A 12,880-nucleotide genomic window follows, 5' to 3' on the forward strand; every position below is an offset into this window, starting at 1 on the left:
ACATGAGCAAAACTAATGTAGTTTATAAAATACCATGCAAGGACTGCACAAAACACTATATAGGACAAACAGGAAGACAGCTAACAATCCGCATACATGAACATCAACTAGCCACAAAACGACATGACCAGCTATCCCTAGTAGCCACACACTCAGATAACAAGCAACATGAATTCGACTGGCAAAACACTACTATCATTGGGCAAGCCAGACAGAGAACAGCCAGGGAATTCCTAGAGGCATGGCATTCATCCACAAACTCCATCAGCAAACACATCGACCTGGACCCAATATACCAACCACTACAGCGGACAGCTGAAACTGACACCCGGAAGCGGCAAGGACAGACCACTATAAATGCCGGAAGAAACATCAAAGAAGCGCTTCGCAGGAGGCTCCACAGCACTGATGATGTCTCCTAGCCAGGGGACGAAACGTTTGCAACAAAAACTTCCAGCTCGGCGAACAGAACCACTACAATAGCAAAACCTCTCTCCTTTTCTGCTTTCAAGATATTACACTCATGTTGACACAACATTCACATGGAGGAACTTATTCTTGGCTAATTCCCTCCCTGTAACAATCAACAGAAGAGTGTGTATTTGGCAGAGCACACTTGTAAGGACAGGTATTCCTCGTTACTATGGGGGCCAACAAACAAAGTCTCCACAGAGTTCTCAGTGACTAGCAGTAACTAAAAGGACACATAACCTTACTCATCAGTTTTCCCCCTTGCTGAAGAATGCTCAGTTAGATTAGATTAGATTAGATTAGATTAGTTAGTTTCAAGTCCAGCAGGTTTAATTGGAAGCGTTAGCTTTCGGAGTGCCGCTCCTTCATCAGGTGGCTGTCCAGGTGGTTGTTCACCTGATGGAGGAGCGTCGCTCCGAAAGCTAGTGCTTCCAATTAAACCTGTTGGATTATAACCTGGCATTGTGTGATTTTTAACTTTGCCCACCCCAGGAGATTTGTGATATCCCCAAATCACAGCTAGTTTCTACTGCTCACCTTCATTGTTCTTTTTGGTAGGGAGTGTCATCAGGCATCAGAGAGAATCACAACGTGACACTTTCTGGAGTCAGAGACACCAATTTCGGAACAGGAGCCAATGCTGCTCACCCCTCGATCCTCCCTTCAGTAAACTGCTGACCCCCACTAAAATGGCCAGGATTAACTTTCATCTATAAAGGTCTCAGCTTTATCTCCATCTGACTCTCCACACTGCTCGTTGATTCGTGCTTCGGACCTTGTACAGAGCAGACATGCAAGAGGGCCGAGTTCAAATCCAGGAGGAGCCCTAATCCCTGGGGCAGCATGGGGGTTAGCACTGTCACCTCACAGCACCAAGACTCAGTGTGTGCGAAGTCTGCACATTCCCCCTGTGCCTGTGAGAGTTTCCTGTGTGTGCTCTGGCTTCCTAAAACAGTCTGGAGACGTGCAGGTTAAGGTTTGGGTACTACAGTGGCTCAGTGGTTAGCACTGCTGCCTCACAGCACCAGGGGCCCGGGTTCAATTCCAGCCTCGGGCGACTGTCTGTGTGGAGTTTGCACATTCTCCCCGTGTCTGCGTGGACGTCCTCTGGTTGCTCCAGTTTCCTCCCACAATCCAAAGTTGTGTAGGTCAGGTGAATTGGCCATGCTACATTGCCCATAGTATTTGGTGCATTAGTCAGAGGGAAATGGGTCATTCTTTGGAGGGTCGGTATGGACTTGTTGGACCAAATGGCCTGTTTCCACACTGTAGGGAATCTAATCTGAAGTTGATTGGCCATCGGAAATGCAAGGATAGGGAAGAGGCGTGGGTCTGGGTGGGATGCTTTTTCAAGAGTTGGTGTGGACTCGATGGGCCGAATGGCCAGCTTCTCCAGAGTAGGGATTCTATCTCGCTGCCCCTGAAACAACTCCATTATTAACAAGTCTTCTTTAGACTTTTGATTTCAGATCATTACTGTTTTCAAATCCCACTATCTGCAGTTGCAGGATTCAAACCTGGGTGCAGAACATTATCTGCATTATTAATCCAGCAATAACACCACTAGACCATCTCTTTGGAGTTTGAGCTCACAACCATTGACAATGATTAAAATGCACTCTTATTCAAACTGACAGGATCCTGGGGAGATTTGTCAGGGTGGACGGAAAAGCATGTCAGAGACAAAGTAACACAGTTTAAAAATATTTTAAAATTCTCCTAGAGAGCCTGTGTTGTCCGGAAAGCACTGGTGGCAGGGTTTGATTATTTTTAAGGGCAAAACGTTCTGAAGATCCTTGACTAACAAGGGAGTCAAAAAGGGGAAAGCAGATTTAACAACACAATCAGATTGACCATGAATTGCATCGAATGATGGAGCAGGTTGAAAGGGCTGAATGGCCTTAGGCTGTTTCATTCATACGTATAAGGTGTCACACGGCATGGAAACAGACTCTTCGGTCCAATTCGGCCGTGCCAACCATATTCCTAAACCAAACTAGTCCCACCTGGCTGCACAGAGCTCATATCCCTCCAAACATTTCCTTACTCACGTACCTATCCAAAGGGCTTTTAAACATTGTGACTGTACGAGCATCCATCACTTGCTCTGGAAGCTCATTTCACACATGAGCAACTGTGTAGAAAAATCACCTGTGTTTTCTTTTAAATCTTTCTCCTCTCAACTCAAAAACATGCCCCCGCCCCCCCCAGCCTTGAATGCCCCCACCCTAGGGAAAAGACACCTGCCATCACCTTATCTATACCCCCTCATGATTTCTAGGAGAAAGTGAGGACTGCAGATGCTGGAGATCAGAGCTGAAATGTGTTGCTGGAAAAGCGCAGCAGGTCAGGCAGCATCCGAGGAACAGGAGAGTCGACGTTTCGGGCATGAGATTCCTGAAGAAGGGCTCATGCCCGAAACGTCGATTCTCCTGCTCCTTGGATGCTGCCTGACCGGCTGCGCTTTTCCAGCAACACATTTTCAACTCACGATTTCATCCCCGCCTTATGACCACCTCTCAATCCAATACGCTCCAGTGACAAATGTCCCAGCCTATCCAGCCTCTCCTTATAATTCAAACCCTCCATTCGTACCACCATCCTGGTAAATCTCGTCTGAACTGTCTCCAGTTTAATAATATCCTTCCTATAACAGGGTGACTAGAACAGCATTCACATCTCCAGAACAGGCCTCACCAATGTCCTTTATAACCTCGACATGATGTCCCAACTCCGATACTCAAAGGTCTGAGCAATGACGGCAAGTGTGCTAAACGCCATTTTAACCACCCTGTCTACATATGTATAGGGATTGTCTTTTGTTATTAGTTTTGGCTTTTTCCCATAAGTGAAAGCATTTTCTCAGTCAAACCCTTTATTATTTTTAAGGCCTCTATTATGGCAGTCCCTCAGTCTCCTGAGAAACCGTATCCTTATCAGCCTTTCATGCCTTTCCTGGGAGACTATAGTTTCTCCAATCTGGAATCATCTTCAAACTTGGTGGCACATTCTCCAATGCTTCTGCATCGTCTTCATGGCACAGAGACCTGAACCCCACACAGTATTCTTGAACCTCACACAGTATTCCCGTACAGTGTTCCTGAAGCCCGCACAGTATTCCTGAACCCCACACAGTATTCCTGAACCATACACAGTATTCCCATTGTATTCCTGAAACCCCAACAGTATTCCTAAACCCCACACAGTATTCCCACACTATATTTCTGAACCTCACACAGTATTCCCGCACAGTACTCCTGAACCACACAGTGTTCCTGAACCCTACACAATATTCCCACACTATATTGCTGAACCTCAGAGTATTCCCACAATATTCCTGAACCCCCAACAGTATTCCTGAACCTCACAGTATTTCCACAGTATTCCTGAACCCACAGTATTCCTGAGCCTCACAGTATTCCTGAACCCCACACAGTATTCCCACACTATATTGCTGAACCTCACACAGTATTCCCGCACAGTACTCCTGAACCACACAGTGTTCCTGAACCCTACACAATATTCCCACACTATACTGCTGAACCTCAGAGTATTCCCACAATATTCCTGAACCCCCAACAGTATTCCTGAACCCCACACAGTATTTCCACAGTATTCCTGAACGCCACAGTATTCCTGAGCCCCACAGTATTCCCACACAGTATTCCTGAACCCCACACAGTATTCCTGAACCCCACACAGTATGCTGGAACCCCACACAGTATTCCTGAACCCCGCAGTATTCCCTCAGTATTCCTGAACCTTTCACAGTGTTCCCACACAGTATTCCTGAACCCCACACAGTATACCCATAGTATTCCTGAACCCCACACAGTATTTCCATACAGTATTCCCGAACCCCACAAAGTATTCCCGAACCCCACACAGTGTTTCCACACAGCATTCCTGAACCCACACAGTATTCCTGAACCCACACAGCATTCCAAATGAGTTCTAATTAAGGCTGAAGGCAGCTAGACATGCCACTTACTCATAACAATAATTGGCATCTGTTCACTCAACAGCTGTCTTCCAGCTTTGCTTTCTCTCCTCAAAGCCCAGGGCACCAAAGTGCAGTTCAGCGGACTGGGATTTTCTGTTTTTTACACCGTCCAGCACACTATTTTCCACTCTTCATTTGCAAAGGGCGTGAATTCATTGACACACGAGCAGAGAAGAAGAAAAATCCAGACGGGAAGTTGAGAGAATGATGGACTGAAGCACAGCAATATCAGTCACATGTTAGTTGTAGTGTTAAGGTACACCGGAGTAGGGCACTTTAAATTAGCACTTAAGGCTCATATAAGGGTCCTCTTCTGGCATTCCGATAGTGTCCCCGCCTCTGAAATGGTAGGTCTGGGTTCAAGTCCCATCTCTGAAGTAGATGTGTAGTAACAACTCTGAAAAAGTTGATTTGAAAGGCTCCACTAAAAAATAAAAATTAAAGCACGCACAAAGGTCTCTCCTGCGGTGCAGTGGTAGTGTCCCTATGCCTGGGTTGGGAGGCCCAGGTTGAAGTCCCATGTGCTCTACAGCTCTGAACAGTTTGATTAGGAAATATTTTTAAAGAACATATAGGTTACAGTCAAAATGGCTCGGTTGGAAGAGCATTAGAGTGAAACTCTAACTGGCCTTGGATCAACCCCCTGTCTCACCTCTGAGCCTGGAAGCCTGGTTTCAAGTCCCACCCGCTCCAGAGATGTGTGATAACATCTTCGAATAGGTTCATTTGGAAACTATCTTAAAGCACACTATTAAGGGCTCCTGTGGCACAGTGGTAGTATGACTACCTCTGGACCAGTAACCCTGGGTTCAAGTTCTACCTGTTCCAGAGGAGGTGTGTCATAACATCCCTGAACAGGATGATTAGGAAATATCTTAAAACCCACCTAAACAGAGGTGTGTTGGGACTCTGGATTGCAGCAGATAGGAAGCAGACACACACAAGGCTACTGTCTGCGAATGAGCTCACAATTAATTAAAGTAGACATCCAGGTGTACACTTCACTGACTAGGGATAGAGATAACAAAGAAGGCATAATGTTGATCATTATCACTTTCTATTTCTACCTGAAATAAATTTATCAAATAGAGTCACAGTGATACACAGCACTAGAACAGACCCTTCGGTCCAACTTGCCCATGCTAACCTGACGTCCTAACCTAATCCAGTCCTATTTGCCAGCACTTGGCCCATATCCCTCGGAACCCTTCCTATTCATATACCCATCCAGATGCCTTTTAAATGTTGTAATTGTACCAGCCTCCACCACTACCTCTGGCATCACTACCCTCTGTGTGAAAACGTTGCCCCTTAGGTCCCTTTTATATATTTCCCTTCTCACCCTCAATCTATGCCCTCCAGTTTTGGACCCTCCCCACCCCAGGGAGAAGACCTTGTCTATTTAGTCTATCCATGCCCCTCATGATTTTATAAACCTCTATAAGGTCACCCCTCAGCCTCTAATGTTCCAGGGAAAACAGCCCCAGCCTGTTCAGCCTCTCCCGATAGCTCAAACCCTCCAAACCTGGAAACATCTTTGTAAATCTTTTCTGAAACATTTTAAGTTTCTCAACATCCTTCTTGTTGCAGGGAGACCAAAAGTGAATGCAGTATTCCAAAAGTGGCCTAACTAATGCCCTGTAGCGTTACAACATGACATCTTTAAAAAATGTTGAACAAACACAGACAGTTGCATTAAAATTGCTCTCTGAACTGCTATGCTGTAGTGGAGTGCTTAAGACTAGAGAGAAAAATCAAAACTGGATCTAAGACTGAATCAGGAAGCTAACAGCACCCTCTGCTGACAAGTGGAGTTTTTACAGCTTGCCTCACATTGTCCAAAATCTGCAGAGATTGCCTTGAGGCAAACTACTTGCTCCTCGGGTGGGTCTTACTGTGTTTGAACTTAATTCATTTCTGAGACTGAAAACGTTCATTGAATCAGAGCAGAAATTCCCGTGCTCTGGGTGAATTTTTTATTTAAAACAGGTCAAAGCTGATTCGTGCTTCTTAGGAAAACATACGTTGCTATTTAAAAGTAAAATTAAGTAGAAATTTTGGGGTGGCCTCAGTGGCTAGCACTGCTGCCTAACAGCACCAGGGACCCTGGTTCAATTCCAGCCTCTATGTGGAGTTTGCACATTCTCCCCGTGTCTGCGTGGGTTTGCTCCGGTTTCCTCCCACAGTCCAAACATGTGCAGGTCAGGTGAATTGGCCATGCTAAATTGCCCCATAGTGTCCAGGGATGTGTTGGCTAGGTGCATTAGTCAGGGGTAAATGTAGAGTCACAGCGTAGGGGAATGGGTCTGGGTGGGTGGCTCTTCGGAGGGTCAGTGTGGACTTGCTGGGCCGAAGGGCCTGTTTCCTCACTGTAGAGATTCTATGAAAGCAGAAATTGCTGGAGAAACTTAGGAAGTCTGGCTGTATCAGTGGAGAGAAAGCAGAATTAACATTTTGGGTCCAGTGACCTTCATGAAATTTCTCCAGTCATTCCCGTTTTTGTTTCAGATTTCCAACATCTGCAGTTCTTTGGGTTTGTTAAGTGCAAGTAATATTTTCTTCCCTTCCGGCTTTGGACTGGGAGATTCTTAAAACGTCTATAGGATGTATAAGGTGGAGAAAGCCAGCTAAGAATGACCTCTTTCCTTCTTTTTAAAGATGTTTAATAGTCACTTAGGCAAGGAAAGGTCTTGAACGGGAAGGTGGGTCTAGTCTAGTTTGGGATTCTGTTCGGCATGGGCTGAGGGGTCTGTTTCTGTGCTGTATGACTCTCTGTATTATCAATTTTTTAAAAATTGCTCAGTAGATCAACTAAGACAATCATAAGCTGGAGAAAAAGGATTGAAGCAATTTTCAGATTAACCTGCAATTGGGAATAAATGGTTAGTTACACTGCCTCTTCTCCAGGTTTCGAGCCAGTGGTCTAGCCTCACACTTAGGAGCTGCACTGTAGGGTTAGCAGAAGACCGCTCTGTGTCATTCAGATTTTTACTTGCATTTATATAGTGCCTTTTACAACCTCCAGCCATCCCAATGCGCTTCACAGCCTTTGGAGCATCTGAAGCGTGACACTGTGGAACGTGGCAGCTCACGGGTGCACAGAAAGCGTTCACAAATACCAATGTTGATGGAGAGATACTGCTGCCCAGGAGGAGAGTTGACACCCAGAGAGCACGGGTTTGAAGCAAACAGCAAAATCAACACAGACGGAAGAACCTGCACACGCAGGGGGTCAGGATCTGGAATGGAGAAAGGGAGGACTGCAGATCAGAGTTGAGAGTGTGGTGCTGGAAAAGCACAGCCGGTCAGGCAGCATCCGAGGAGCAGGACAGTCGACGTTTCGGGCGAGAGTTCTTCATCAGGTTGCCCGAGACTATGGTAGAGGCATCACATTTCCAAAGGGGATGGGATCATTATCTGAAAGTGTAAAATTAATTGCAGGGCTGAGGGGAAGTGGAGAACAAGACGAGTGTTCTCAGTGAAAGCCCATCTGATGTCTGGCCTTCTGAATCAATGAATCCAACAAAGTTGAAAAACATTACCGAAACTCTCCAAGAATGGCTAGGAGCTCATTTGATTGCTCTTCAAGTTGGCGAGCTTAGTCAGCAGGACAGCTGCTGCAGAGTGATACCAACAGCACAGGTTCAATTCCCACACCTTCTCAACAACACCCCTCCTCACCCAATCTCAACGATCGCTCAGCAGTGAAATGAGATCTTTCACAGTAAGTCAACAGGCTGAATCTTAGAATCATATCAAAGAAACTGCACCTCCAACAGTGTCCATGGAGCATTAGCCTGAATAATGTGCTTAACTCATGGCAAATGACATGAAACCCATAATGCTGTGACTCAGAAGCAAGAGTTACTTTAGCGTTAAGCTCAAATTATATTAAAGACATAATTCCTATTCTGTCTCACGGAATGCGAAACAAAAACAGTCGCGTTGTTGATAGATACAATGCTGGTTGGTAGAAGTGACCTTCCCTTCACCGTACAATGGGGAGGGGAATTCACTTGCTCACACAGCAGATTCACACTGTAACCATGTCGCTCGATGGATCACGTTAAAAACAGAGACACACAAGTGCACACTTATTGGCTCAGGAGAACTCACCAATATAAAACCAGGCATTTGAATTGAGTAAACTCTCAGTCCATAACCGACATATTTCACTGTCAGTGAAGGCTTCAATTCCGTAGGCCAGCTGATATTCCAGTTTAGGAAACAAACAAATAGGGACGTGCTGTTAAAATACAAACAGAATTTGCATGTCAGCTTGTGATCGAAAAGATATATCTTGTGTGTCTTCTTTAGGTTCAAAGACAATGGAAGTTGGTTAATACCATAGTTCAATGTACCACCAATTTGCTTATAGCACAGGAATCTCATGGTTCCAAAGAGAGGTAAACCTTTATTTAAGTCCTCTTTTGCTTTTGAAAAGTGGAGAAAGTTGGTGTTTCTTTATTATCACAGGACACTGAGTCATAGGGCATGGAGGTGCTCTAACATGGTCCAGGTCTAACGCAGTTTTTCTTACGGAACCTCAATATCTGCATGACAAGGGACTTACACTGTACTTTATTTTTAATGTAGGGACCAAACCCATTGAGTCACCAACAGGTTACACCTTCTAATGGGACATACGGATGGAATACTTGCAAACCAACAAAACATTCAGTGTAAAGTCTTGTTGTATACACAAACAGTTTTCTGCTCATACTCCAGCAGCCTTTCCAGTTAAACTCCCCTCACCACAAGGGAAAGGGTGGGGAAGTATGTGTAGCATCAAACGCCACATGGAGGGAGTAAGCTTCTCACTTCGGGAAATCACCCCAGACCCCTTACTGTCACTTTCCTTTCTCACCCACTGTGTAAATGTCCCCAACAAGCCCCATCAGACACTCCCCAAGGGGTTATGCACCCCTTCAAACTCCTCCCAGAGGAATGATCAAACCCCCAGCCCCTCGTCCAGGCCCTTGCATTGTTAAAGTGAATCCCCCCACCTTAACCCAATAAGCAATCTCTCCAAGGGAACTCATCCTCCCTCAGCACAGCCCTCAAACACCCAGGCCTGCAGGGTGATCACCCTCTCTCACTCTAATAATAATAAATCCCTTCCAGGGAACATTTAAAATCCCACCTCACGTCTGCTTTGTAAACATGTCTTAAGTGATTGTACTGTACGTGGTTGTTAATCAAGACCGTTCCTGTCCCGCAGACACGCTGTTATAGAACAGAGAAAGGAACCTAAATGACGACATGCAAAGTACACATCAATTCAGATTGACAGAAAGTAGCAAAACATTTGGTGGTCTGCTCCAAACCGTCACTAAGACGGAAGCAATTATGACCCTGGTCATACATTGAGTTGCTCAAAGGGAAAACACTCAGCAACACCAACTCATTATATGTATCTGTCAAATTAATAAAATCTCATATTAATTTGGAAATAGCCGATACTGGTCGGGTGAAGAAAGAAAGAAAGCATTAATTCTTATTCGTTTAGTGTAAATGTAAGGAAATCAATTTCATCAATTTACAGGGAGGTGAAGGAGTTCAGAAGTCAGAGAAGCTGTTGGTGATGGAGCATTGCACTGGCAGCCTGACACCTCCTGAGACAACGGTTTACACCGAGTTGTTTAACTCTGTGCTAAGCAGCATCTGCTGTGATTCAGGAGCCCCCCACTCTGGGTATGGCAACTTCAGTCTGATTTGTTGCAGAGGAAGATACTGACCAAGAGGTGCAGGATTCACTGGGCAGTTTCCTCTCAGCCCTCTTGACCAGTCAGAGAGTCATGCAGCATGGAAACAGACCCTTCGGTCCAACCAGTCCGTGCTGACCATAACCCCAAACTAAACTAGTTCCACCCACCTGCGCTTGGCCCACAGCCCTCCAAACATTTCCGATCCATGAACTTATCCAAATGCCTTTTAAACATTATGAATGTATCCACATCCACCACTCCCTCTGCAAATTCATTCCACACACAAACCACTCTGTGTAAAAAAGTTGTCTCTCATGTCTTTTTCAAAATCTTCCTCCTCTCATCTTAAGTCTTGAGATTCCCCATTCTAGGGAAAAGACACTTGACATTCACCTTACCCATACCACTCATGATTTTATAAGGTCACCTTTCAACTGCCTACACCCCAGGGAAATAAGTCTCAGCGTATCCAGCTTCTCCTAACTCAAACCTTCCATTCCCAGCAGCAAGCTGGTAAATCACTTTTGAACCCTCTCCAGTTTAATAATATCTTTCCTGTAACAGGGTGACCTGAACTGGACACAGTGCTCCAGAAGAGGTTTCCCCAATGTCCTGTACAACCTCAACATGACGCCCCAATGGTCGAGCTTTCAGTTTCTGAGAGTCTTTCCAACACCCTTGCAAACAGTCACGCTCCCAGCCCAGCAGGTAATGAGCCAGTACTTTGGACAGATGGTGGCTGTATCCCGTGGACGGGGCTGAGCCAGTGCTGGTCAATGGCTGCATGCTGATGGAATGAGCACACTCCAGAAACCCAAGCTGGTACCAGGTGATGCTGCGGAGACATCTGAGACAGCAAAAAGGTGAAGCCTGTTCAGACTTTTCTCCTGCCTAGATTACGTGATCCAAGTCTCACCAGGATAAAGGATCACACCAAGGACACAGGCTTGTTTGCCTTGCAGTTGGGTGCTCTTGTACAGCTTAATGTTGGTCCATTCTCTCTTCCTCAACTCGGATGTAAGATCTGGAAATTTTGTAATGCGTAGATACAAGTGACAAGTTCCTGGTGATTGTCAAACCTACACATGTGAAGCTACCAGAAATCTCCAGTGTCATAATACCAATGACAGTGGCAGCATGGACTAAAGCATTGATCACATGATACTAATGTTCAAATCAAACTCCTTACAGTGGTGGAAGAATCTGTCCATTTCCTGCTGCATTCAGCATTGAGTACAAGTGCAGCAGCATTAGCATAGAGGAATTCGGTGTCTTGGATCCTGGACGAGCAAGGCTGACCAACTCTCCATCAGCTCTGGTTAGTAAGTTCTCTCTTTCTGTTGATGAACTGCAGCACCAGCAGCAAAGAGACAAATATGCCAAAGTGTGTCAGCACCGGAACACCCAAACCTTGGATCTTCAAGTAGATCCCAAAGAGTTCCAACGTTGGCCCATTATTGGATGACCATCACAGTATCAGCGAAAGAGAAGATCTCATCTTCAGGAAGTCAATGGTTTTCCCACCAGCTTAAATGGACTGAACCTGCTCATGTGGTCAATTGTCTTGGTGAGATCAATGAAGGCATCGTGTCGTGGTCTCTGTTATTCAGCCCTCTCTCTTGCTGTGAAGGTGACTGTAAAGATGAAATCAGATGATCTTCCTGTTCTGAAACCATACTGGGATTTGAGAAAGATGTATTGAGCCAGGATCTGCAGTCGCTGACAAGGGCAAATACTTTTCTAAGGTTTCTTAGCAGGGAAATAGTTGATAATCATTTTTGCAGTCACTTCTGATAGATTTTCTTCTTGTATAGGGACACAATTCTTGCGTCACACATACCCTGGGGCAGTGCCTCTTCTCTCCAGCAGGGACATATGTTTGTGCAGGTGCTGCAGGATTGTCAGTTGTAGGGGGCTGAGGTGTTCAGGTGGTACAGAGTGGCAGCCAGTGTTTTGCCCACAATGGGCAAGTCAGTAGCTTTGCAAAGCACTTCCATTATGGGTTCAACGTGCAGCTCTCTCAGGACAGGGAAACTTTGCAAGGTGTCCAGGATTTCTTCAAATGACTCTTCAGGAGTACAATGCACGGCAATGCTCCCACTCATCTCAGCAACTGCATACTGTACTCTGCAATGACATCCCTCTCTGTATCTCCATTGGAACCGCTTTTTGTTTTCAAAAATGTTACAAGTTGATTGAGCAAAGTGGGAGAAACTGAGTAATAATTTCTAGTTATGTCACTTCTGGTGAATTGTGTTGGGGGGAGCAGCACGGTGGCTCAGTGGTTAGCACTGCTGCCTCACTGTGCCAGGGACCCCAGGTTCCATTCCAGCCTCAGGCAACTGTCCGTGCGGAGTTTGCACATTCTCCCAGTATCTGCATGGATTTCCTCTGGTTTCCTCCCACAGTCCAAAGATGTGCCGGTTAGGTGGGTTGGCCATGGGAAATTGTCCACTGTGTCCAGGGGTGTGCAGTTTAGGTGTATTAGTCAGGGGAAAATATGTGACAACAGGGTAGTGGAATGTGACTGGGTGGGTTACTCTTCGGAGGGTCAATGTGGACTTGTTGGGCCGAAGGGCCTGTTTCTACACTACAGGGAATCTATTCTATTCTTTAGTAAGTTTTAGTTGCTCGAGTTTCTTTTGAAAACATTTAAAATGTAACACCTTCTATGAACCAGTACGATCAGGCAGACTTT

General features: G+C 45.5%; 1 protein-coding gene across 2 annotated transcripts in view; it reads right to left on the bottom strand.

The window, feature by feature from the left end:
* ice2 (interactor of little elongator complex ELL subunit 2) overlaps window positions 1–12,880 on the bottom strand; it is a 95,054-nt gene that overhangs the window by 36,877 nt on the left and 45,297 nt on the right. For both annotated transcript variants that reach the window (XM_060853906.1, XM_060853905.1), the window contains exon 11: window positions 8,591–8,720. In XM_060853906.1, the coding sequence (XP_060709889.1) occupies window positions 8,591–8,720 (130 nt within the window). The remainder of the gene's footprint in view (window positions 1–8,590; window positions 8,721–12,880) is intronic.

Source organism: Hemiscyllium ocellatum, chromosome 42 (assembly GCF_020745735.1).
Source record: "Hemiscyllium ocellatum isolate sHemOce1 chromosome 42, sHemOce1.pat.X.cur, whole genome shotgun sequence".
NCBI lineage: Eukaryota > Metazoa > Chordata > Chondrichthyes > Orectolobiformes > Hemiscylliidae > Hemiscyllium > Hemiscyllium ocellatum.